The sequence below is a fragment of the Hyperoodon ampullatus genome (genome assembly GCF_949752795.1).
Source record: "Hyperoodon ampullatus genome assembly, chromosome: X".
Classification (NCBI taxonomy): domain Eukaryota; kingdom Metazoa; phylum Chordata; class Mammalia; order Artiodactyla; family Ziphiidae; genus Hyperoodon; species Hyperoodon ampullatus.
Genome location: NC_136913.1, coordinates 952,810 through 979,779, shown reverse-complemented (window position 1 = coordinate 979,779; position 26,970 = coordinate 952,810). Strand labels below are relative to the sequence as shown.

Below are 26,970 nucleotides of genomic sequence, written 5' to 3'. Positions count from 1 at the left end.
ACCCCTGAGCTGCGCCGCACCTACCTCGCTGGCCGATGCCCAGCTCTGCAAAGCTGCAGATGGGAGGGCTGGGGTGCACGTCGGGACCTGCAGTCCTGCCAGTCTGAGAGCCCAGGGCAAGAGCGAGAAGTGAACATCACAGGCTGAGGGGACTTACTTGGCCGTCCAGTGGCTAAGACTCCGCGCTCTCCATGCAGGGGGCCCGGGGTCGATCCCTGGTCAGGAAACTAAGATCCTACACGCGTGCCGCAACTAAGACCCGACGTAGCCAAATAAATAAATAAATAATTTTAAAAACAAGAAAGCAAAATTGGGCTTCCCTGGTGGCGCAGTGGTTGAGAGTCCGCCTGCCGATGCAGGGGACATGGGTTCGTGCCCCGGTCCGGGAAGATCCCACGTGCCGCGGCGCGGCTGGGCCCGTGAGCCATGGTCGCTGAGCCTGCGTGTCCGGAGCCTGTGCTCCGCAACGGGAGAGGCCACAGCAGTGAGAGGCCCAAGTACCGGAAAAAAAAAAAAAAAAAGAAATAAATTAAATTAAATAAAAAAATAAAAAAAGAAAGAAAAAGAAAGAAATTCGCAGGCTGAGATACAGGGTACCCCGTGCGGTCTGAGGTCCCCAGAGACCCTCCAGGGCCACTTCCCGGCACAAGGCTGGCCGTGCCCTCCGGGTCGGGCCAGCCTGGTCTCCGTGACTCCGACCGCTTCCTGGATTCTCCGGAGAGGAGAGGCTGCCCTCATGACCTTTCCCAGCAAAAGCACTTCCGGCCGTGGTGGCGGAGCGTCTTCCTGGAGGAGGGGACACGCCTTGCTCTAAGATTCCTGGCCTGGTGCTCCGGACACGGCTCAGGTGAGCTGCGCCCTCTGCGTCCTTGGGGAGCCTGCAGACCTGTCCTCCCAGCTGCTGCTTCTGGGGGCCCCGGCACTTAGGGGTCACCAGCTCCCTGTCCGCTGGGGGTGTGGATCTTCGCTGCACTTTTTAATAACTGTACTCAGTGAATGGTACTCTCCAAATTCACATCCCTTAGAGCCTCAGAACGGGACCTTATTAGGAAACAGGGTCTTTGCCGATGTGATAAAGTCAAGGATCTGAGATGAGGACTCCCTGCAGGAGGGTGGCCCTACATCCAGTGACAGGGTCCTTCTGAGGAGAGACACAGACACAGAGGAGAAGCCCCGGGAAGACAGAGGCAGAGACGGGAGGGACGCGGCCACAAGCCCAGGGATGCCTGGAGCCCCCAGAAGCTGGAAGAGGCGGGAAGGACCCTCCCCTGGAGCCTCCGGAGGGAGCACGGCCCTGGGACACCTTGACCTCAGGCTTCTGGTCTCCAGGACTGGGGGTAGGATGGATGCCTGTGGTTTTAGGCCCTCAGTCTGTGGTTGTTAGAGCCGCCCTGGACTCTGCTATAAAAAATAACGTTCTTCTCCTGACACTAACCAGGCACCCCTACCCCCTCCCTCGGGCCTCCTGAAACCTGCCCGGGTCCCCAGCCCCATGCCAGGGAGCAAACTCACCCTTCCCATAGGGTCCCTGTCCCACTGGTGCACAGGTACGTTCTGGGACCTGCCGGTAGCCAACCCAGGCTTGGGCTGACTTGCCAGGTTCTGATTTTTATTGTAAACCCATCCGTGTAAATAAGAGTCTGACGGGGCCAAGCCCACCTGTAGCCGGAGCTGATGCTCCCACGAGAAGCCCATCTTTCCAGGTCCAGGTTGTCTCCGGTGGCGCCTTGGCCAGAGGCTCTCTGGGGTGATGACTCAGGGTAACTTGGGGTCACGGGTTCCTCGGCCACAGCGATAGCGTGCGTTTCCTCAACTTAGATCTCATCTTTTCTATTTTCTCTGAAGCACCACACGTCTTTCGAAAGAGGTGGCTTCTTAGCTCTGGTCCAACCCCAAACATGGAAGTTTCTAAATGAAATCTTCCTTATCAGCGGCCACGGCCTTTCGTGAAACGCCTGTTTCTTCATAGTGTTGACTTCGGTTGGGCTCAGGGCATCGCAGGAAATCAGAGCGGGCATCTCCCTCTGTGTCTAGGGCGCGACTCTGCTGTTTGCTTCCCTGGCCAGCAGCCTGAGCGAGCCCCGCCTGGGAGATGGGTCTCTTCTGGGTGTGGACGGAACCCAGCCCGGATATTTAATGTGGGGTTGTAGAGACGTGCCACCGAAGAGAACTGTCCGCAGCTGGGCGTTTTCCATCCTCATCCTGTCTATACTCCCTTTTTCCTTTTTCCCTCCGTGGCTGGAACATGGGCAGGGAGATAGGTGTCTTTGTTGTTCATATCGAGTTTTGGGGGTGCCCCGTGTTGGCCACCTTGGGGGGCAGTTTGTGATTATTTTCCTCAATGCCTTCGCTCATTCTTTCTTTTTTAAAAAAATAACTTTATTTATTTATTTTTGTCTGCATTGGGTCTTCGTTGCTGCGCGTGGGCTTTCTCTAGTTGCGGCGAGCGGGGGCTACTCTTCGTTGCGGTGCGCGGGCTTCCCATTGCGGTGGCTTCTCTTGTTGCGGAGCACGGGCTCTAGGCTCGCAGGCTTCAGTAGTTGTGGCGCGTGAGCTCAGTAGTTGTGGCGCATGGGCTTAGTTGCTCCGCGGTATGTGGGATCTTCCCAGACCAGGGCTCGAACCCGTGTCCCCTTCATTGGCAGGTGGATTCTTAACCACTGCGCCACCAGGGAAGTCCTGTCACTTTTTAATTTTACTAAAAATACACCACGAATATCTTTCCTTAGGCGCAGAAATGAATCTACATCTCCTTACAATTTCTACAGAGCCCACACCATTGCATTCATACAAATCCGTGAATAAACATCCGGGCAATTTTTCGTTTTCTTTACTTATTATAAACGGTTTTCCCTGAAAGGGAAAGAGGTCACACCCTGACAGAGGAGGGTCAGGGCGGAGCACAGATGCCAGCTCCAAAGTCTGCACATGGTAGTGTGACGGCAAGGATGGGGCCATCTGTCGTAAGTCGGAGGCTGTCTGTCTGTCTGCCCTCCAAGAGACGGCGAAAACCCATCCCTCCACCTGGTTTGCAGGCATCTCGGAGATGAAGATGCCCATGATGTGTTCGTTCTTTTCTTTTTTAAAAACAGCTTTATTGACGTTTAACTCACAAGCTGCAGAATTCATGCTAAGTGCACAGTCTGAGGGCATTTAGCACATTCACAATGTTGTGCAGCCATCACCTCTGTCTGGTTCCAAAGCACTCTCATCCCCCCAGACGGAGACTCTGGGGACCCTACACATTCCCAAGCCCCCCCAGGACTCCCCAGGTCTCTCCAGATGTCCCCCAGGGCTGCATGCTGTAGGATAACCCCAAGACGCTCCATCAATGATTTTGGTCCTTGTGTATGCAGTGGTCCACAGACATCCGCAGAGGGCATGGGATGCCCCCCACCTTCCTCCACACGCCCACAGCCCCCTGCCTGGGTGGTCTCCTAGGGATGCCCACGCTCCAGGCCCTCCAGGTGGTCACCTGGCATTCAACACATCCTGCACAGGTGTGGCGAGCCAGCCGGCCAAGGGGACAGAGCCTGCATCTGCAGCCAGGGCTGATGCCACCACCCTGAGTCGACCCCTCGGGCCAGAGACCACCCCCCTCTGGGCCTGGGAAGCTGAGAAACTGGGGCCGGGAAATGGGCGGGTCGCTCACCGCTGCCCCCGTGTGGTGGCTGTGACCATAGCCGGCCTCCATCGCCTGTGCCTGGACGGTCACCCAGCAGGTGGTTCTGAATTGTGACACCAGGGACAGCCCCGAACCGGTACTGAGCTCACAGTCACTTTGTCCGGTGACGTCCTCAGGACCCGTCTTCCAGACACACGTGTGCTCTTTGCAGAGACCCCTGGCTTTGCCTCTTTCTTGAAAGCCTCTTCTTTTTAATCAATACACTAATTTATTCATTTTTTATTGGCGTATAATTGCTTTACCATGGTGTGTTAGTTTCTCCTTACAATGAAGTGATTCAGCTATATGTATACATACATCCCCTCCCTCTTGGACCTTTCTTCCATCCCCCTCCCCCATCCCACCCACCTTGGTCATCACAGAGCACCGAGCTGAGCACTATGTGCTATACCGCAGGTTCCCACTGGCTATCTGTTACCCATGGTAGCGTGTTTATGTCAATCCTAATCTCTTTTTAAAGTTTATTCTTTCAGGCACAAAATAATGACTGCCTTTTTCAGGAAGCGTCAAGCCCACAAGCACACGGGAAAGTCAAACTCCCCCCTGACCCGGCCATCAGGAGAGAACCAGTGCGGGTATTGGGCCACGCATGGGGCTCAGGCAGCAGACGGGCCATCCCATTAGCAGCCGCCCCCCACCCTCATTCCCCTCCCTCCGCCCTAAGCAACCTCAAATCTGCTTTTTGAACCTGGGTTTCTGGCCATTCTGCGTGCACGGGGTGACAGGCGTGGGCCCTTTTGTGTGTGGCCTCCGTCATGCTGTTCTCGAGTTTCTTTTTCTGGGGTGGGGGCGGGTGTTCCCTTTTACAGAGGAACTTCAGGCCCATGCTGGGCAAAACCGCTGCCCTCACCAGCAGCCCGATCCGGACCACAAGGAAGTTCTCTGGGAAACCTGCTGGGGCAGAGGCGCAGAGGGTCAGGAGTGACCGGGTGGTCAGGTTTGCACACATCGGCTGCCAACCCGTTATCAGACTATGGGGTGGGGGAAGCAGGGCTGAGCAGGGGAGGAGAGAACTTCCAGACACAGGGGCCTGAGGAAGGTGGGAATCTTGGCAGTGAAGAATCGATTCTTCTGGGATCCTGTCCTACCCCACCCCACCCCTTTTCACTGTCCCTATCTTTCCCACCCTGCTGCTCACAAGAGAGGACCCACCAATTACATTTCCACGAGGACACAGCTAATACCACACAATGCCTTCCTTCTCAGTGGATATTAACTTCCAATACTGCACTTCATAGCCAAAGGAATGAATGTGTAATTGTGATATGTCAAGGATGAGAGAAAGATATATGTGTGTGTGTGTTGTTTTCATTTTAATTGCAAATGAGGCTTTTCTGGGGGAACTCTGACTTGACTCGTGTAGCCTGGACCCCTTCTGCAAGCCATGAACCCACTGCCTATGGGGAAGGAGGCTCAAACATGGATTTGGTAGCTGCTGTCTGGGGAAGGGTGGGCAGCCTGTATGTCTTTTAGGCATTCAGCAGGTGCATACTTAGAGCTCATGCCCTGTTGGCTCCCAGTGAATCCCGAGGGAGTCCTGCAGGGAGGGACTGGGTGGATCCCGACCTTGTGGGGTTTCTGCTGGTCCTACAGGGCAGGCATGAGGCTGCATGAGGTGCCCAGTGGGTCTGCCAACCTTGAGCTTACGGGGCCAACCCTTGGCATTTCCTGCCCGGAGCCAAGCCAGGCGTGCTGACAGACGGCAGCTGTCAGATTTTCAGGCAACTCACTTTGTGATACCCCTCCCGGCCCCCTGAGGGAGGGAGGCACTCTGGAGGTCAGAGCCCCCTCATGTGGGAGAGAAGTGGGGACACCCTGGCTGACCCCGTGAGGGTGACATCCCTGGGGTGGGGGGTGACCGGAGCCAGAGCCTCAGAGACATCCCAGTGAGACTGAGGCAGGAGTGGCCCAGAGCAGCTTGTGTCCTTGTGCTTGCAGCTGAGAGGGTCCCTCCCCATAGGGTGACCCCAGAAACATGGGAGGGGGCGTAGAGCCGCAGGACAGGCTGCAGATAATGTGTTTAATCAGAGAGCTTGCGGGACCCACCCTGGGGCCCCTCTGCTGGGAGGGGCCCTGCAGTTGGCTCAGTGGACCCCCGTAAAGATGTGTCCCCATCCTATACCCTGGGAACGGGACCTTATTTGGAAACAGAGTCTCTGCAGACGTGATGCAGTGAAGGGTCTGTGATGAGGTCCTCCTGGATGAGGGTGGCCCTACATCCAATGACAGGGTCCTTCTAAGACACAGAAGATTCTTTCCTACCAACCAACCTCTGTACTGTGACCATTCCGTAGGAGGATGGTGTCCAGGAACACATAATCTTTTTTTTTTTTTTTTTTTTTTTTTTTGCGGTATGTGGGCCTCGCGCTGTTGTGGCCTCTCCCGTTGTGGAGCACAGGCTCTGGACGCGCAGGCTCAACGGCCATGGCTCACGGGCCCAGCCGCTCCGCGGCACGTGGGATCTTCCCGAACCGGGGCACGAACCCGTGTCCCCTGCATCGGCAGGCGGGCTCTCAACCACTGCGCCACCAGGGAAGCCCAAGGAACACATAATCTTTTAACAGTTCAATTATTAATGTGCAAGTTTTTAATTTATAGAACAAACATTAAAATTGCACTTACAGTTACCTCCTCGCAAAATGGAGATTAAATGAGATAATGCATATACCCGACAGTTTTGTAAGCTCTTAATGAAGGTGAAACTATTTGAAATAAAAGAGAAACTGCCCCCCCCCCCCGCCAAAAAAAGGAGGGTCAAGCAGTAGGATTCAAAGGAAGGCCCCTGCTTCCTTCCCTCCTGGCCAGGCATCGGTGGCCTCGGGCGTTCCCGGGAGACTCACCGAAATGCTGCGTGGAGCTCCATTCTCTCCAGATTTTATAGAACACGCGCTTCACCTACATGCGGACGGTGTGCTCTACCGTCACGGCAGAATCGGGCATCCGGTGCTCATTTTTATCTCCTCCTCTTTGGAAAACCTTTAAAAGAAAAGAGGATCTTGTGATGGACTTTGGTGACAAACGCCGGGCTGGGAACAGGGAGAAGGTAGAGGATGTGCACCTCGCAGGAGAGCATCCTGACACCGGGCGGACACAGGGGACCCGCTTCCTCGGTCCATATCCCCCCACCCTTCCCCGCAGTGGCGGGGCCCTAAGGGGCTTTGCCGTCTTGCACCTGGGTCTCACAGCTGTCTGTCTGTGCCCACATCTCGGGCAGGGTCCCCATGCCCTTGGGAAGGGAGGTTGGGGTTATTCCGACTCTTTCTACACAGAAGACAGACCCTTCACTTCATCACATCTGCAAAGACCCTGCTTCAAAGAAAGTCCCATTCTGTGGTTCTGGGTGGAATGACTTTTAGGGGGACGCTTTTAGGTCACTACACTGTGTGCTGAGAAGGTGTCCGAAGCTCCATTAGGAAGAAGGATGTTGCCCTCTCCTCGGGGCGGGTGCCAACCGGCTCCTTGAGCTGAGTCAGAGGCATTTGGGAAATCGCAGCTTCACCATCAGAGACAAAGCCCGGTGACCCCTAAAGGGGCTCAGTGGGACCTGGGGCTGAGCTGAGCCTGCTGCCCGCTGAGGGCTCAACTTTGAGCATCTATGACCCAAGCAGGGAGGCTGCAGAGAAAGGAAGCGGTACTTACAGGGTCTCTCTTAGAGAGGCTGCCCTGTAAAGGCAGAACAAAGGGAAGATGGTAAGTGGCTCTCTTCTCAGCACTGTCTGCAAATGTGGGAACCCCCTCGGAACCCCAGGATGGGTATGAAATTATTTTAAGCGGAAGATATTTGGGGTTCAGCAGATGCAGGAAAACAAAGGCTTCTCGGAGTTTCTCTTATCAAACTGAAAGCAAAAACTTCTGGGAGTGACGCATGCCATCAATTCCCTCTGGGGACACTTCACTCCCAGGAAAGAGTTGAAACCATCATAAATTCTGTCTCCAGGGAAGTTTTATGGCCTCGAAGGAAGTACCACTCGTACTGGCATAAACAAACATTATCACAGATTTTCTTTTGCACCATTTGTTCTCCTAGAAACCCATCTGTCTTTCCTAAAGATACCCATCTGTAGGAAATTCCCTGGCGGGCGCTTTCACTGCCATAGACCCGGGTTTGAAAGAAACCCATTTTTTTTTTCCCCATTGAAGCCTCTTCTTCTTTCTTTCCTTTCCCCTATTCATTTAGGAAGAAAAGTCCCTAAGTTCAGCTATTTAAAAGTGACTTCTTGGGGCTTCCCTGGTGGCGCAGTGGTTGAGAGTCCGCCTGCCGATGCAGGGGACACGGGTTCGTGTCCTGGTCCGGGAAGATCCCACATGCCGCGGAGCGGCTGGGCCCGTGAGCCATGGCCGCTGAGCCTGCGCGTCCGGAGCCTGTGCTCCGCAACGGGAGAGGCCACAACGGTGAGAGGCCCGTGTACCGCAAAAAAAATAATAAAAATAAATATGGCACCCGCTCCCTCCAGACACCTGGGAGTTAGGGAGTAAGACCTCCACCCAGATGGTGACCAAGCTCCATCAGATGTCAGGAGCCAGAACGGGCAGGAAGGGATGCATCGGTCGGCATTTTAATTTATAAATTCCACAGATATGGACTGCAGATCTGTGCCGGAGCTGGTGCTGTCCAAGGCGCTGGGGATAAAGGAAAAAAGAAGAAGAGATGGACAAAGCTCTTGTTCTGACTGAGTTTACATTCGCACATGAAGGGTGACAAAAATGGAGAAAACCGTCACGTAAGGTGGTGATGCTTAACCAAGACAAGTAAGGCAGGAACGAGGTGGGGTAAGTAGGAACGGGGCTTCGTGGTGATGCCACATAAGGATGCTCTGAGACGGACCTGCGGAGGCGGGGACCATGTGATCAGCAGATTTTCCAGTCATTCTGAAGACAGAAACCCTCACTATCTTCATGATTAATTGCACAACTTGTGACACAAGAGAAAATGACTCAAATAACGGCCAAAAATAAAAAAGTTTTTGTTCTGACAAGGATAGATGTGGAACCTATAATTTTTGGTCAATGAAGTGCCACTTTAACAATGCTCAGGTGGCCTGGGGATGGGGGACACGGTAGGGAAGTGTGTGTGGGCTACAAAGGGGCACCCAGAAATTGATGCAGTGATGCAGATGCTCACCATAGGGGCTGTGGTGATGATTTCACAGGTGTCTACCTAAGTCACAACTGACTGCATTTCACATTATAATCATGTGTAATTCACTGTATGTCTATTGATCCTCCATGACAAGATAAGAAAACAAAACCCCTTTGGGGGTCACAAGAGCTCTTGTCAAACCTGCACCTTCATTAGAGAGCTCGAACGACGTTCGTTACGGGGTACCATCTGCTATAGGTTTTAGACGCACTTGATGAGCACACTGAATATACGGCAAGATGATTTTGCGGGGTAGGGGATGTTTAGGGTGTTATGAAAATTTAACTTCACACACAGGTATGGTATAGGATTCAAAAAGGTTTTTTATAAATTAAACCAGCAAAGTTGTAACCAAGTTCCCAGGGAGGGCAGAGCCCATAAGACGGTATCACTGAGCAGAGAAATCATTCTTTCTTTTCAGCTAAAAGCTACTGACAGGGACTTCCCTGGTGGTCCAGTGGCTAGGACTCTGCGCTTCCACTGCAGGGGGCGTAGGTTCCATCCCTGGTCAGGGAACTAAGATCCTGCAAGCCATGCAGTGCGGCCTAAATAAATAACTAAATAAAGCTACTTTTTGGAATCACTATTTTAGGCAGGCAGACGTTTTGATATCTAAGGGTAGGCATTCTATCAAAGCTCATAAATATATAGAAACAAGCAGCGGGAAGGTTATGAAAAAGATCATAACAAGAGCTGGTAAGGATGCTGACGACCCAGAACCCTCAAGCGCTGTTTGTGGGGCTCTAAAATAGTGCAGCTGCCTTGGAGAACAGTCTGGCATTAATCTGCTCGAGCTGCCATAGCAAATACCATTAGTCGAGTGGTTTAAACCACAGACACTATTTCCCACAGTTCTGGGGCTGAATGTCTAAGATCAGGGCGCTGGCATAGCTGGCCACCTTCTCACTGTGACCTCACGTGATGGAGAGAGGGGCTCTGGTGCATCTTCTTCTCTTTTAAGGACACTAATCTCATCATGGGGGTCCCACTCTCATGACCTCATGTAACCCTAATTAGTCACCTCCTAAAAGCCTCACATCCTAACACCATCCCATTGGGGGTCAGAGCTTTGGCATATAAATTTTGGGGAGGACACAGCAAAAAGCAGGCAGTTCTTAGACCTTATAAAGTCAGACACACAATTCCTATGCGGCTCGGGAATTTCACTCTCAGGTATTTACCCCAAATAAAGGAAGATTCCCTTCCACAGAAAGACTTGTACCCAAATGTCATACAGCGGCTTGATTTTTTTGTCACCCAAAACTGGGAATGACCAAAACGCCCATCAGTGGGAATATGCACCTAGCAACTGTGACATAGCCATGCGCTGCGGTAGAGTGAGACTCATCCATGAAAAGCACCGAGCTACCCGTATACTCAAGGACGTGGACCAATCTCAAAAACATGCTGAGCTGAAAGAAAGCCAGACAACAGAATTCACACCGTGGGCTTCCCTCTCTAGGAAACTTGGGAGATGGTGCGTCTCATCTACAGGGGCTGGGGTGTCCCCTGGCTGAGGGAGGGACAGGGAATCCAGAGGGAAGCGTTCCACATCGTGCTTGTGACACGGGTTTGTCCACTTGCTAAACCTCGCGAGGCTGCAGTAAGGAAGTTCAAATCACCCATCCATCCGGCAGATTTTCCAGAAGACCTTCCAGCTGTTACCTAGGAGACGTTGAATTAGGAGCGATGGGACTGCCCCTCATCACTCACCGCCCTCCGCCCCAGGATTAGAAAAGGAGATCCAGCCCTGGTAGATGTTTGTGCCGCCCTCAGCCATGGGGTCCCCGGCTGCCCCGAACTTTTAGGACCGCACAGGGTGATGCGGGCTGGGAAAGACCCCATGCGCAGTGTCACCACGCAGAGTACTAACCCCACGGGCTGGCTGGTCCCAGGGACCCTGAGGGCTGCATCGCCCTGAAAGCTCAGGGGTGGGACGCCTTGAGGGCACCCTGGGGGAGAGACAGGCCCTCCCCCTGCAGGATGGCGCCCTCCCCCTGCAGGATGGCCTGTGGGTCAGTGAGTGAGTCAACGAGTCCACGTGCCGTTTCCCCCTCTGACCTGGCCGCCCACGATGGACCGGGGTCCCTGGCGTGGACCCCAGAGGCAGCAGACTCCACCCACGGCCGGGGTCTGTCCCCTGTGTCTCAATGAGAGGGGGGGCCTCCCCGGGACCCTCAGGTCCTGCAGGTCAGCCGCTGCCCGCTGGGGACTCCACTGAGAAAGACAGAGACAGAGAGACAGCTCCGGAAACAGTGCAAGTTGGCGGTGACTCAGTTTGTCCTGCGGTCTGTCCGCAAATGACATTTCCTGAACTGTCACTATTCTGTGTTCCTTCTGTGTTTCATCACCTAAAAGAGAGAGTCTGCCGAGACACGGTTTTCCTTCCAAAGACCCTAATACGCTTTGGAGATATTCGCCTTTTGTTTTTCTGCTGTTCCCCTAGCCTCTCCCCTCTGGGCCTTTAATATGATTATTCTCCTCATTTTACTAACAGACAAGTTCTTCAGCAGTTTCGCTTTTCGGAGACGCTCAGCGCAAGGCACGGAGGTCCCATGGACCCCTCTCACACCCTCTCCCAGTTTCCCCTGTTACCCTCCTCTTATGGGATGTCCTGCGTTGGGTGGTGCATCTGTTACCATGGATACGTTGATACTGATAACATTGGTCTTAGCCGGCGTGTAGTGTAGCCACACAGAACCGGTTCCCTGTCTGAACCAGGGCTTCCAAAGCCCCAGAGCCCGCTTTTCAATTTCTTTTTTTCCGCACATAAAACAGAAGTTGCAGTTGCCATGGGGGGAGGATTGGGCTCCAGACTCTACCCTCATCCCCGCTTTCCTTGCCCTCCTTCCTGCACCCCCAACCCATCTATGAATTTCTTTTTCTGTTTCAGCAGGAAGTGGGACCCTTTATTAATGAACTCAGCCGTGTTCCTTCCTTAGGGGGTTTTACAACCATCTGGTGTTTTGTGGTTTGTGGGCAGTGACTGTGCTGGTCACAGAGCACGGTCCGTCTGTCTGGTCTGGGCGGCCGGGCTGGACTTCAGAATTTGAGCTGGCGGGGTGGGGAAGGGGCTTCTGGATTTGCTCCCTGAGTCCAGGTGGGTGGTCATGGGTCCCTGGTCCTGGACACCCTCCCACCGTGTGAGATGCCCTGGCAGGTCTTGTCTTGTAGGGCTGGACCCCTGCGTCCCTGTGGGGGGGTGATGTCTGGCCCCTCCTCCTGTGGGTGGTCTTCCTGTAGCACCCCAGCGTCTCCATCCCAGGGAGGCATCAGCCCCCAGAGCACTGGGGTCCCCGGTACAGCCCTGAGGTGGAATCAGTGTGCTGGGGTGAGGCAGGAAAGTGCATCCTCGGGGCTCTGAGAAAGTCAGGAAAATGCTGGTTTTATTCCGGGCTCTTCCCTCCCCACCCCATCCTGGCCCCTCCAGACCCAGTACAGACAAAACTCTCTGCGCAAGCCCCTCCCCTTCCACCCCTCCCCTCCCCAAGCCTCGGGGCTCTGTTCAGGGACTTTGTGGGCCTCCCTGGAATTCCCACAACCCAATGGAGCAAGCACTGTCTTCAATCCCATTTCACAGATGCGGCCCAGAGAGGGCAAGCAGGCTGCCCAAAGTCACACAGCTGTGATGGCATATCCCCTGTGCGCACCTGGGGACTGTTGCCCGGAGTTCCGAGTCTGCACGCAGCGAAACAAAGAAAGCATTGCTCTGTGAGCAGGTATGGCAAACACACAAAGACCCTGCAGGGTGGGTATGGCCCAGTCACTCAGTGCCTGTGGGGATGTGCAGAGGGGTCCCCAGAACGGGGTGGAGGTCATTTATGACATTGGGGGATCCACGTAGCGTGATGCCATAGTGAGCAGATTCTCAGCCTCACGCTGTTGGGGAAATATAATTAACCCCAAGCCTCCTGTGAACCCAGAAAACCTTCCCACAGTGACTGGAGGGGAAGAACACATTTTTATCACTGGAGGAGCCCAGCACCAGGAAGGGACGTCCACCACAGGCTGAGGCCCGGCAGGGACCGGAAGAGTCCCACCCTCTCGCACAGCCCGGAGGGGACGACCAGCCCCAGCCTCGTTCTCGGGATAAACAATCACTATTTCCTGAACCAGCAGGTCTTGACAGCCCCGTGGGCCGTGCAGGGTTTGTCCTAAACCCCCCGGTTTATCGGGGCCCCATCTACGTTAACCAGTTGCCTCTCTCCAGAGGACAAAAACACACGTCTCCCAGCTTTCTGCCAGTAGGTACGCTTGCAGCTTGGAGCGAGGTCGTACTTGACCTAATGTCGCAGAAGAGAGAGTTTAAACGATCTTTCTTGGCCTCTCACCTTCTGAGGTGGCCCACACTCTGTCTATGGTGTGTGTTTCCCTTTAAATAAAGAAAAACAAATATCATATAATATCACTTATATGCGGAATCTAGAAAAATGGTACAGATGAACTTACTTGCAAAGTAAAAACAGAGTCACAAGATGTAGAGAACAAACGTATGGTTACCAAGGCGGGGTGGGGTGGTGGTGGGATGAACTGGGCGATTGGGATGGACATCTATACACACTACTATGTATAGAATAGGTAACTAGGGGCTTCCCTGGTGGCGCAGTGGTTGAGAGTCCGCCTGCCGATGCAGGGGACACGGGTTCGTGCCCCGGTCCGGGAAGATCCCACATGCCACGGAGCGGCTGGGCCCGTGCACCATGGCCGCTGAGCCTGCACGTCCGGAGCCTGTGCTCCGCAACGGGAGAGGCCACAACAGTGAGAGGCCCGCGTACCACAAAAAAAAAGGTAACTAAGGAGAACCTGCTGTACAGGCACAGGGAACTCTACTCAGTGCTCTGGGGTGACCCGAATGGGAAGGACATCCAAACAAGAGGGGACAGGTGTATACGTATAACTGATACACTTGGCTGCACAGTAGAAACTCACACAACAATGTAAAGCAATTCTACTCCAGTAAAAATTAATTTTAAAGATAAATAAAATTCTTTTCCTTAATTTTAGGTTGTGTTTTTCCTTACAAATCTCAGTTACCTGGCCTTCACCTCAAAGAGGGCATGCACTGGGGTTACCGGACAAACGCTGGCCTGTGTTTGGAGGGCCTGTGAGCTAAGAATAAATTGTTACATTTTTAAAGGGTTGTTAACAACAAAAAAAGAGAGACCGGATCTGGTTGACAGATGCGCGTGGCCTGCGGAGGCTTAAGCGTCTGGTTTTCACAGGAGCGAACGTTTGCCGACGCCTGGGGGAAGTGGATGGAGGTAGGGCTGTGGGTGCAGGTTGGGGGCACTTTAGGGCAGGGCTGGGGGTTGGGGGTGCACACAGTCGGGAAGGAGCCTCTTTAGAGGGGCGAGTGGGCAGAACTCTGTTCCTTCCAAAGCGGTAAGTCCACCTCCTGACCCCCCAGAACCTCAGAATGTGACTTGATTTGGAAACAGGGTCTCTGCAGAGGTGATGCAGGGAAGGGTCTGAGATGAGGTCCTCCTGGAGGAGGGTGGCCCTACATCCAATGACAGGTCCTTCTAAGAGACAGAAGAGGAGAGACACAGACACAGAGGAGAAGCCCCGGAAAGACAGAGGCAGAGACGGGAGGGATGCAGCCACAAGCCCAGGGACGCCTGGAGCCCCCAGAAGCTGGAAGAGGTGGGAAGGACCCTCCCCTGGAGCCTCTGGAGGGAGCGTGGCCCTGGGACACCTTGACCTCAGACATCTGGTCCCCAGGACTGGGGGAGGATGGATGCCTGTGGTGTTTAGCCCCCGGGTCTGCGGTCATTTGCTGCTGCCACCCCAGGACACTGTCCATGCTTCCCCCCACCCCGGCCCTCCCGCCTGTACATCCAGACTCAGATTCTCCTCCAAAGGTCCCCATTTCCCCCCCACCCAGACATCACTGCCCCTGCTCCCTGGTCCCTGGCAGAGTCTGGACACCCCTCACCCCGCCCATGCACATGAAGACACCCGGAATCCCCTCTCCGGCCTCCACGAGAGCCAGCACTTGCTCAGCTTTAGTTTTTCCTGGGATCTGCCTGAAAACGAGGTACGACTGTATTTGGAAAGCCGGCAGCCTGAAAAGATGGCAGAGGAGTGTCTCAAAAAGACCATCTTATCGGGGTTTGGATGCCAGTTTCTTTTATAGCACATAGAGGGGCAGGAGATGAGGAAGTAAAGTAAAAAGGCCATAAGTTTTGTAAATATCCCCTGGAATGGCCAGCCTCGGGGAGGGGGTACATTCATTTCTTCTTTCTCACAGCCATCCGCAGGTGGGCAGGGTCTGGATGCTTCCGTGAACAAAGACACTTTGGTTTAACATCCAGGCAGAGCGGCAGGGTTCCCCGAGGCAGACCACTGTGTATAGACAGTATCCTTTTTGTGAACAAAAGCAGCGGGAAGCAAGGGTTAAAGTGAAAGAAACAGATCCAACGTGGAGTCAGAATTGGCTCCTCCCTGTTACACCTTCACAAGACTTCGTCGACCACGTGACAGCACAGGAGCCACCTGGGCATGTGAGCTGGATGCTGATAGACATCTCAGCCCAGGTGTGTGAGGGATGCTTCTCCCCAGAAGCAGGTGGAGGTAGGGCCCCTGTTGTCAAGGTAAAGAAGCCCCGAGGAGCATGGGCTGCAAAGACAACCATGGCAACCATGACTGGGGCCCAGTCCCCGCCATCCCCAGTGGCACATCCCATGGCCTCTGCCATGGTCCCCAGCCCCTGCCGTGGCCCCCAGCCCAGGTGGAGCAGAAGGAGGGTCAGGATGGACAGAGGGGAGGTGGGCCTTGGGCACTGCAGCCCATAGGGAAGGCTGCCCTGTGATTAAAATACAGCATCATTGCCAAAAAAAATAAAGACTTTCCTGACAGTCCAGTGCAGGGGGCATGGGTTTGATCTCTGGTTGGGGAAGATCCCACATGCCATGCAGTATGGCCAATAAAATTTTAAAAAATAAAATAAAATAAAATGCGGCATCATCACCAGATGATTGGTTGAAGGAGATGTGGTGTATATATACAGGGGAATATACTGGGAAACCAAAAAATTCAAGTGACTCACTTTATGGAACTACTCGATTTATTGCGATGGTCTGGAACCAAATCCACAGCACCTCCAAGGTCTGCCTGTTTACCTGTATGGACAGGTATTCTCTGTTTTAAATAAGTTGAAATCTGGGTGCTCACAGCAACACACTTCTCACATGGCCCCAGCATCTTCACCTTGACTAAGTTTGTGTGGCCTTGGTGAAAATGATTTCTAGCTTGAAGTCCCCATAAGAGGGCAGAGCTGGACCAGTCTCCCAGGAGCCCTTGACAATCAGGGCGCTTCGTGTGCATGACCCAGGGAGGGGGCTTTGCAGAGACCAATCAATCAGAGAGAGAGAAGTTTGTGAGGGTTCCTGATCTTCCGGATGACGACTTCACCAACTCTTTCTCATGGTGTTATTTCGGGGCCACTGAAAACATCTCCTGAACAACAACCAAAAATGTGTCCAGTCCCTCGTCCCCCTGAATTTAAATTCCTTTAACGGGGACTTAGAATAAAATGCGCCTGTCTGGGAGGCATTTTGCAAATTCATACTAAAGTGGTAATGACTGATATGGATCTGCTCATAAATGCAGGAAGTCAAGATGTTAAGAAAGAATGGAGAAGAAAAGTGGAATAGAAAGAATCCTAAAAATAAAATGTCTCTAGTTCACCATGTCCTCTGCATGGCCCTGTATCCACTGTTTGCTGTTGGATAGCTGTTACCAGAAGTTGTTTTTTTTCTGTTCATAGAATTTTTTTTCCCCATCTGGACCACTCTAGGGCAAAATTTCAAAGCGGAAGGAAATTTCGAGTTCCTTTCTCCCCTCTCAACCCTGTGTGTGCCCTGATGCTGTCGCTACACTCCCACTGCACAGATATCCCCTCCTCTACCCTGGCCCTAGGATGGGCAGACGGACATCTGGTCATTGGGGAGGGCAGTCTAGTCTCTCAGGCTTCTGGGTGGCACTTCCTTTCTGATGACAGGTCTTGACCTGAAGGAATGGCCCATAGGATGGGACCTGGGGCACTTGGGAGTGAGGGGGTGATGCACTGGAGAAATAAAGGGGAGGTGAGTTTCCCGGCTCACGTGCTTGATCTTACAGGTGGGTAGGTGGATGGGAACATCAGCAGTGCTTCTCCTCATGAAGCGGGGGTGAGCTGCAGCCCCCTGGTACCGGATCTGAGGTCACCTTGACCATCCAGGAGATTTGGGAGCTGCTGTCAAGCCCTTGGTAGCTGCACTGGGAACCTTTACTCCACAAGAATCTGCGAATGCTTCAAATCAGGACTTTTTTTCCTAGGTGAACCAATTTAGGGGGACTCCATGCCTCTGAAGTCATGTGCAGGAGCTGGGAGGTCGCTTCAGGACCTGGACATGCAATTTTTTTCCCTGGGGTTTTGTCAGGAGCAAATGCCGTGGGAGGGGACAGGTGCTGGGGGTACAGTTGTTGGGGGCAGGTGTCCATCTTCCTGGTGGGCAGTCTCCAGGAAGAGCACAGGGACCCACCGGAGCCTGGACAGCCCCATGTGAGGACATGTCGCAGTGTCCACCTGCTCTAAACATTCCTGTGGTGGTCAGTTCGTGTGTCCGGATGTCCAGGTGACAGCCCCACTCATTCAAACACTTACCTGGGGGTGGCTGGGAAGGTGTTTGCTAGGTGTGACTCAAGTCCACAACCAGCTGACTTGAAGTAAAGAGAAGATGCGCCATATGGCGGCGGGCCTCGTCTAATCAGGTGACGGTCTTAACAGCAAACGCCGAGGTTTCCCAGAGAAGAAGGAATTCTGACTCATGATGGCAGCATCAGCTCCTGTCTGAAATTCCAGCCCAAAAGAAGGACTAAAGTCCTTCTTTTAGAACCCCGTGGAGAGGGTTCATGCCAAAGTGAGATCATCCCTGGGACATGCTTCAGGGTTCCCCATCAGGCCATGGCTCTCCTTGGATATCACATTTCCTAGGATCCTTCCCTGGCAGCCCCTCCAAGGCCACACACGGCCCCGTCTCCCCTCTGCCCCCGGAACATGTCACTCACACGCCGTCCACGTCTTTCCCTGCTGTCCAGTGGTCGGCTGCCTCAGCAGGAGGGGCGCTCCATCGGGGCGGGAGTTTTCTACTGTCTCCCCCTTCCAGTGTCCCTTGGTACCCCGTGATCCTAGGACAAAGCCCGGCGCGTGAACCTGTGCCCGGTCAGTCTCTGCTGACCGAGTGCCTCAACTGTCTATTTAAGGCTGCAACTTAGGCAGCTGCACAGCTGCCCCGAGAGGGGTCCCCAGGAAGCACATGCTCACCCTCTGCCCTCCCACGGGGAGAGGATGCCGGGGAGGCAGCTGGTGTCACTGGGACCAGTCCCACCACCCCAGCTGTGCCAGCCTCACACATCCTGTTGGGCAATGCTCTGGCCTGCAAGTTCCTGAAAGTCTGCCTCTGCAGCCGCTGACCCCTTGTGTGAGCACAGGGGCACCACTGTGCAAACCACACAGTCACCAGGAGGGTCCAGGCTGGGCCTCCCGGGTGGCAGAGACGGGCAGGCACCTGCAGCCTGAGCCGATCACCACCGGGGTCACAGAAAGATACAGGGGCGTTAGGTCCTGAGTGCCTGGGGCATCAGTCCAAGAACTCGTTTTTTTCCATTAGAATGACCTTAGTTTCTTTTTTAATTTTTATTTTATATGGGAGTCTAGTTGATTTACAATGTTGTGTTGGTTTCAGGTGTACAACAAAGTGATTCAATTATATATATATATATATTTTTTCAGATTATTTTCCACTCTATTACAAGATATTGAATATTGTTCCCTGTGTTACAAAGTAAATCATTGCTTATCAATTTTATGTATAGTAGTTTGTATCTCTTAATCCCAAACTCAATTTGTTCCCTCCCCCACTTCCTTTCTCCTTTGGTAATCATCACTTTGGAATCTAAAAAAATAAATGAATTTATATACAAAGCAGAAACAGACTCACAGACATAAATAACTCATTTCTCTTGAGATGTGACATCCGTGCCATAAAATGCTCAGCTGCTCTGTCTTTCATGTGGGTGTGTGCGGTCTTCTGGGCCATTTTCCAACACCTACAACCGGCTCCCCAAGACTCCAGACCTTACTCCCTTCAGACCCCCAGTTGGGAGTCCCGGGCAGCCCGGACTTCCGACCGACTGGCTATAAATCAGGGCTTCCCGTGACCCGCCTCTGCAGGGTTGATAATTTGCTAAAACTGCTCACGGGACTCAGGCAAAGACTGGAATTGAAAACAGACTTTGCTGGTTTATGATAAAGTATGTAACTCAGCTTGTTTTGACTTAGGATCCAATCAGATGGGAGGGATGCACCGGCCAGGTATGGGGAGGGGACACAGAGCCCAGGGGGTCAGGTGCGAATTCGGGGGAGTGAGGGTGGCTCTGAGCTCGCCCATCACAGCCGCTCAACCAAGCTTCCCTCCTTGGGCTCCGTGTGGTGCACAGAATAATGTCCCCAAGGACCTTCAGGTTCTGATCTCCATGTGGTGCACAGAATCATGTCCCCAAAGAGGTCCACATCCTAATACCTGGACCCTATAAAAATGTTGCCTTCTAACAGAAGGGACTTTACAGATGTGACTAAGTCCCAGGTCTCGAGATGGGGACTTGGTCCTGGATTACCCAGGTGGGTGTGACATAATCCACAAGCATCCCTTATAAGAAGCAGGCAGGAGGGCTTACAGGCTATAGCAAGTAGGCACCCTCTGTGTCGACTCAGTAATTTTGGTCCTGTTAGAGCAGCCACTGGACAGTCATTCCTTTCTAAACTGCAGCCAGTAGAGAAAAAAAGAGGATGTAAATCTTCTGCCAGTGGAAGCGGGTGGCGGCACAGACCCTCATCCCAGCCCCAGCGGCCAGCAGCAGCTCGGACCCCTCCCTGTGAGGAAGGGATGGTGTTTCCCTGGAGGAGCTGGAAGGCGCATCACGTGGTCGGGATCGACGGGCCTCGAAACATCCCTCCAACTACAAAGCGTCTTTGCAAAACATCACATTGTTTTTTAGAGTAAAAAAACAAAACAAAACCGAAAGGTAGAAAAATGCTCAAAACAATTTTAAAAAGCTACATTCAGGGCTTCTCTGGTGGCGCAGTGGTTGGGAGTCCGCCTGCCGATGCAGGGGACGCGGGTTCGTTCCCCGGTCTGGGAAGATCCCACATGCCGTGGAGCGGCTGGGCCCGTGGGCCATGGCCACTGAGCCTGCGCGTCCGGAGCCTGTGCTCCGCAACGGGAGAGGCCACAACAGTGAGAGGCCCGCGTACCGCAAACAAACAAACAAACAAACAAACAAAAACCTACATTCAAAAAAATTAAGCAAAACATTGAAAAAACATTAAAAGAAACTGTAAAAAAACCAACAACTTCCAGAAAGTCCCAGGGATACAGACATCTGGAATTCACGCATTCGCTGGGGCTTCTGTGACTTCTTCCACGGCTAAGACCTCTTCCTTGTCACCTTTTCCCACATCATGTGTAAACTTCTCCCAGAGGATCTGATGGCGAGAAGGATGGGGGTGTCAGGACCCCTGTGAGCAGCGGCCACGGGGGTTTAGCTAGAAATCGGAGACGGCTCTCTGCGTCAGATCTTGTAGCTGGCAGATGAGCTTGTGGGAGGGACATCTGAGCCTAGGGTAACACACACACTAGGGCCACCCAGAGCTCAGGGGGAGCGGGATGTGGCTCATCCTGGCCCCCTGGGGTGGGCGGGAAGTCCCAGGGGCCCGGAGAGGGTGTGGGTCGGTGCTCCTGAGAGGAGAGATGCCCAGCTCAAGAAAGGGGGTGAGCAAGCTGAGAGCTGGGGGATATGATGCCAGACAGCGGAGTCGGTATACGTAGCCCCCGCCCCACGGAGAGGCAGACGTGATGGGTGCACCCAAGGGCGGTCTCACGTATGGGGGTGTCCCTTGTCCCTTGTCCTTTTTCATCCTGTCTGGAGCCGTCCCCTCCCGGAGGTCTGGTCAGAGCCCTTTCAGTCTGCCTCCACCTCTCTCTTTCTCTTTCCCCATCTTCCGTCTCTCCTCTCCCCCCACCCAATTTCCCCAGACACAGCTCGCAGGTAAAACCCCCGTCCCTGACCCCTGAGAAGGCCAGGGATCAGGACACGGGACGGCAGCCACTTCCTGTGGACCCTTTGGGTGGACACAGTTGAGATTCTGGGGTCACTGTTCCCTCTTCTCCACCCTGGTTTGCCCCCCACCCCATATGTACCTCGTGGTCGATTTGATGGTTATCGTTCAATTTATCTTTGATCCGTGGAATTGGCGGGAATAACCTGTGCGTCCCTAGGAACCTGGTGAGACAAGAAATGTGTGAAGAGAAGACCTAAACGTCCAATTTCCTTCCTGCACCCAAAGGGGACATGTTGTCATGTCACGTGCAAACACGCCATCCAGGCTCATTTCTTCAGAACAATTTCCTTTCAGAATCACAGAAGGACCAACTCCAGGCTTAGACCATGGAGAAAATGACAGACTCTGTGAGGGTCTTTTTAGAACCTTCACTCACTCCATTGGGCACAGGGATGGGAGTGGGGGACATGTCCAGTCTCTGGCAGCTTGGAGGAGTCTGGGGTGTTTAAAGACCAGGAGGCTTATCCAACCTTGAAACCCACGGTTCCAGATTGGGCCGCCTTCTGTGGATGTCACCTATTTTCAATGCTATCTTTTAACCAGCATATTCCATGGTCCTGCAGCACCCTAGTCCTGCTGCATGTTCACAGGGGCGTTTATTTTCTTTCTCACCACACGAATGGTACCTCCAATCCTGTGACATCATCAGGAGACGTTGTACTGAGTTGAAAGGTAGCCTCCAAAGATATATTCAACTCCTGACCCCTGAAACCTGGGAGCAGGAATTTATGTGGAAACGGGGTCTTTGTAGGTGTGATGCAGTGAAGGGTCTGAGATGAGGTCCCCCTGGAGGAGGGTGGCCCCACATCCAATGACAGGGTCCTTCTAAGACACAGAAGAGGAGAGACACAGACACAGAGGAGAAGCCCCGTGAAGACAGAGTCAGAGATGGGAGGGATGCGGCCACAAGCCCAGGGATGCCTGGAGCCCCCAGAAGCTGGAAGAGGCGGGAAGGACCCTCCCCTGGAGCCCCTGGAGGGACCGTGACCCTGGGACACCTTGACCTCAGAGGTCTGGTCTCCAGGACTGGGGGAGGATGGATGCCTGTGGTTTTAAGCCTCTGGCTTGTGGTCACTGGTTCCGGCAGCTACAGGAAACTCACACAGCTTTCCTTTAAGATAAGTCTTCCGTGTAAAGCATGAGATCTGTCCCTGTTACCACAGCCAGTGACCGGGCTGCGCAAACGCCTCTTTGCTCCCAGGTCCAGTGTCCCTGGGAACAGGGGTGCCTCTCAGCTGCTTTCACAAGGCAGACCAGTGTCTCGCCTGGTCCTGGGGGACATTTAGCACAGGACGCCCAACCAAGACAGGGGCATCAGGACAGGGGCCGCAGGTGGACTCCCACAGCATCCCCACATCCTGCAGGAGGGTCTCCAGGTGCAAAATCTCCCCATGCTTTGCAGAGTGCGTCATGCCATACGCATGCAACTTTAGTCTGCATGTTCATTGCAAAGCATTTGCCCGGTGGTCACAGACCCTGCATGATGCCAGGGTCACACAACAGGAAAGATCCCTGCAGAGGTGCCCGTGGACAGGCTGACTGCAGTGGTCTGGGAGCCGGGGCTGAATAACTTGTGCTGGGGGAAATGAAAGTCAGAGGAGGAGAGACATTCTGAGAACCCCAGAAGCTCCAGGGGCTGAAGGCAGGCAGAACTCGGAGCACAGCAGAGCTGTGAGGGGTGCCCGGCGGGAGTCTGGGGGCAGGAGAGACCCTTGCTGGTTGCCAGCCCGCCTGCCACTGACAGATGGAGCATCAGAGCTGTTTCTCTCCTGTGTGTTTTTCCATCTCTCCAACTTCCTTCCCTTTCTCCAGACAAGTTTTCCTCCAGAAAACCCACACGCCAATTGGCTGCTAGGACTGCCTGGGATGTTTGCAGGCTGCCCTCTCTTTTTTGCCAGCCGATTGGGGCTGCCTTTGGAATAAACACCGGCCCCCTCCGCTGACCACCGGGATGCCCACCTAGGACGACCTGGGGTTACCTTTTGAAAAGGCAGCTGACGATCAGGCCACAGACGAGGGTCCCCAGGACCACCAGCAGGTAGACATGCAGCAGGCTGGATTCTGGTTCCGCAGAGCCTGGGGAGAGAGAGGGAAACACGCCCAGTACGCCAGGGGCCGGGGCGTGAGCGGTCACCACTCAGCCAGCTTATGTCCTCACTAGCTCACGGAGGAGGAAACATGCCCAGAGCAGGACGGACATCTAAAGAAAGGACCCAGTCCTGCAACTTTCACAAAAAGATGTTCGTGAGACAACACGACCCCGGGATCACGTCCAAAACACATAAAGTGATTTTAAGACACAGCAACCCAAAGACCGAGAATTCAATTTAAAAACGGGCCAAAAAAGGATGAATGCACATTTCCAGGCATGCGGTTTTAAACAAAATTGCGTCCCATCTATTCTTAAGCTTTAATTTCGCATGTCATTTAGAATAAGCGCTCTTTACGGTACATTATTTTTTTAAAGCACTATGTTAATTGTCAAAAGTGCATATTCTGGAGGGGAAATGAAACCAAAAAAAGTCACATGGATGTCAGCCAAGTCTGTTTAGAGCTCTATTCCGGGAAAAGTCTATTCTTTTTGTCTATTCTTATTTTGTTGTTGGTGGTGGGGGCATATTTTAAACCCATTTTTAAAGTGGGTTGTCAGTGTTTTTGTTCTTGGTTTCTCAGAGTACTTTTTATGCTTTGGAGGCTTGGCCCTACTCAAATGATTTGAAATATTTTCTCCCCCTTCATGGGTTGTTTTTTCACTGTCTTGAGCATGTCCTTTGATGCACAATAGTTTTCATTTTTGATGAAGTCCGGTTTACCTATTTTTTTCTTTTATCTTTCCTGCTTTTGGTGTCACGGCTAAGAACCCACTGACAAATGCAAGATGGCAAACCAATTCCATATTGCACTCAGCTGTCCCTTCCAGCTTATGAAATATTGCTGAATCCTTATTTCATTTCATAAATTCTACACCGGCAGGTATCAAAGGCATTGATCTTGGATCAGAAAAAAAAAAACCAACGTATGCATGCTATGCTTGCTAAAACACTGAAGGTGTTTGAGACTGGATGTAAGGGAAGGTAGACTCTTAAGTATCAGATTGGCTTTAGGGCCAAACCATTATATTCTTGCCAACTAATCAAAGTTAGAAGGAGGAAGGCAGTAAAATCTGTCAGGCTAGGGCTTCCCTGGTGGCACAGTGGTTGAGAGTCCACCTGCCGATGCGGGGGGGGGCGCGGGTTCGTGCCCCGGTCCGGGAAGATCCCACATGCCGCGGAGCGGCTGGGCCCGTGAGCCATGGCCGCTGAGCCTGCGCGTCCGGAGCCTGTGCTCCGCAACGGGAGAGGCCACAACAGTGAGAGGCCCACGTACCACAAAAAAAAAAAAAAAAAAAAAAAAAAAAATCTGTCACGCTAGCCCTCCCCCGATTAGAAAGAAACAGAGCCAGTTTGGATGTGAGCTGTATTCTGACCAGAGGTGGACCGTGATGGCTGTCTGGCGTGACCAGGAGGGATGGGTCATTTCCTGGTGGGGCGGAGGCTTAGAAAGGCTCTTAGTTATTCTTAAAGGGTCCCTCTCACGAGCCCTTGCTGTTGCCAGGGGAACAGTGTTGCAGGGGCCGGTGGACAGGAACCCCTCCCAGAATGGCTCAGAGATGAATTCAGGATGCCAGGATCTGTCCAGTGATGACCTTGGGACACGTACCAAACTCAGCTGGTTGACTCCAGGCACCCCAGTGGGCTTTCCGGGCATCTGCCGTCCTGATCTTCACGGTGTGTTTGGCTCTGAACCCCGATCTCGGAAAGCTGTATTTATTCCCCGAGTCACCAGACACCACAATCTTTGGAGAAAACAGAAAGTTAGACAGAGTTGTTGCCTGTGTTGAGAAACAGAGTGAGGGTGTCTTTTCAGTTGCCCAACTGAAGTGAAAGATTCAAAGCCACACTCTCCCAATCTGGACATGAATGTGGTACTTTACGTCCTGAGAACTTGGGAGGAATGTTTAAGGGAATAATGACAATGAGTGATTCTGCCATTTTCCGAGTAACCACTCCTGGGGTTGCTAGGATCATAAGTATAGAAGCAGAAATGATTCAAGAGCTACAGTGGATATGAACGAACCCATGGATGGCTAATGTCCCTGTAAAGGATGTTAAGAGGACCAAGTTCAACTTCCTCATCGGACAGAGGAGGATACTGAGGTCAGAGTGGTGGTGAAACTTAGAAAAGATCAACAAAAAGTACTTTGATGATCAACCTCGAGAGGAATTTTGGAAGAAAATATCATCTCCTTGACACTCCAAGGAATATTTCCTTGACGAACATGGATAGAAGAGGGAGACCCCACCCAGGGGGCTACTGGGGGATGCCCCTATATCACTGACTGGACGGTACTCTAGGGAACCTCCATCCTCTGGTTTTTACCCCGTCCCCATCCTGGCCACCACTGGACCAAGTTTGCAGTTGGCATGTGTCCATTGCCCAACATTGTACACTTAAGCTACAAGGGTGATATTTTGGGTCAGAGTTGTAACTCACCAGTTGATTTCTACCACTTCCGGTATTACTCTAGAAAAAAAAAACCCAAACCAAAATAGAATGTTTATTTCTCTCCATTTTGAAGGTTTTTCATAGTTATCATCCAATCTCTCCCTTTGAGTGCAGTCAGGAAAAACCGAAACAGTCAGGGCCCAACAAAGGGTTGAGCTCCTTTTGTCCCCCCTAACCTACAGTGGACTCCACATAGAAGGATGGAACATGTCCACAGGAGGGAGGGTGTCCCTGTTCATGGCTCCTTCTAGAACCTCAGCTGGAAATGGATACTAATAAGAATTCAGGTGGGCTTGGAGCAGAGGTTCTTCCTTGTCTGCACTGGGTCCAGGTGGACATAGGGAGAGGGTTCCTCCTTGTCTACACTGGGTGCAGGTGGGCTTAGAGCAGACCCTGAATTTTCCCAGATGTTCACCCATTCTGAGCCCACCTCATGTACCCCTCATTCTCACGGTGGGTCTTGGGGGTGACTGCCAAGCTTCTTGAGGCATGGTGCCCTGCTTGGAGCAGTGTCCACTCACCTGTCTCTGGATGTCCAGCTGGTACTGGAACTCCCTGATGGACAGTGTTTTTCGGGTCCTGGGCTTTTCCCACCGGATGAAGCAGTGTGATTTGTTGCAGTGCACGGTGATATTGGTGGGTGGGTTGTATTGCTCTGTAATGAGAACCCAGCAGACACCTCTAATCCAGAATGCTTCCCCTGGACCACAGAGAGGAGACCCAGTTCTGCCTTCCCAACATTGGTGGTAGCTCACCAAGGTCACCGGGAGGCAAGGGTGGGTCTGAGTGTTGGCTCTTGGGGAAGATGATCAATCATCAGGCCACCATGTGCAGAAGGGAGGAAGTTTGGGTTCAAGAAGACCTGGGGAGACTTCCTTGGTGACGCAGTGGTTAAGAATCCACCTGCTGATGCAGGGGACACGGGTTCGAGCCCTGGTCTGGGAAGATCCCACATGCCACAGAGCAACTAAGCCCATGAGCCACAATTACTGAGCCTGTGCTCTAAAGCCTGTGAGCCACAACTACTGAAGCCCATACACCACAACTACTGAAGCCCATGCGCCACAACTACTGAAGACTTCGCGCCTAGAGCGCGTGCTCCACGACAAGAGAAGCCACCGCAATGAGAAGCCCCTGCGCCATAACAAAGAGTAACCCTCGCAACTAGAGAAAGCCCACGTGCAGCCATGAAGACCCAACACAGCCAAAAGTAAATAAAATTTTTAAAAAAGAAGACCTGAGGAGGTAGGTGGTGATGGGTTTGGAGGGCAGGAGAGAGGCTGGTTTGAGATGTTTTTAGCCTTAAGAGGCCTGGACTATCTTATGGGGTCAGGGAGCCTGCAGGTAGAAGGAGGGGGCTGGCGTTCAAGAGAAGACATTGTTTGGCATACGGGAGTATCTTCAAGAGACCAGCCTGCAGCAGAGCAGTAGAAAGAA

At 52.9% G+C, this 26,970-nt stretch overlaps 1 protein-coding gene across 1 annotated transcript in view; it reads right to left on the bottom strand.

Moving 5' to 3' along the window:
* CSF2RA (colony stimulating factor 2 receptor subunit alpha) overlaps positions 1-26,970 on the bottom strand; it is a gene marked incomplete at both ends in the record, with an annotated part of 43,945 nt that overhangs the window by 4,988 nt on the left and 11,987 nt on the right. Inside the window, 12 exons of the mRNA XM_079727208.1 lie at positions 25-103; positions 3,653-3,703; positions 4,536-4,656; positions 6,585-6,661; positions 7,325-7,348; positions 10,887-11,042; positions 20,504-20,605; positions 21,068-21,149; positions 22,968-23,064; positions 24,688-24,823; positions 25,522-25,551; positions 26,055-26,188. Coding sequence (XP_079583334.1) covers positions 25-103; positions 3,653-3,703; positions 4,536-4,656; positions 6,585-6,661; positions 7,325-7,348; positions 10,887-11,042; positions 20,504-20,605; positions 21,068-21,149; positions 22,968-23,064; positions 24,688-24,823; positions 25,522-25,551; positions 26,055-26,188 — 1,089 coding nt within the window. The remainder of the gene's footprint in view (positions 1-24; positions 104-3,652; positions 3,704-4,535; positions 4,657-6,584; positions 6,662-7,324; positions 7,349-10,886; positions 11,043-20,503; positions 20,606-21,067; positions 21,150-22,967; positions 23,065-24,687; positions 24,824-25,521; positions 25,552-26,054; positions 26,189-26,970) is intronic.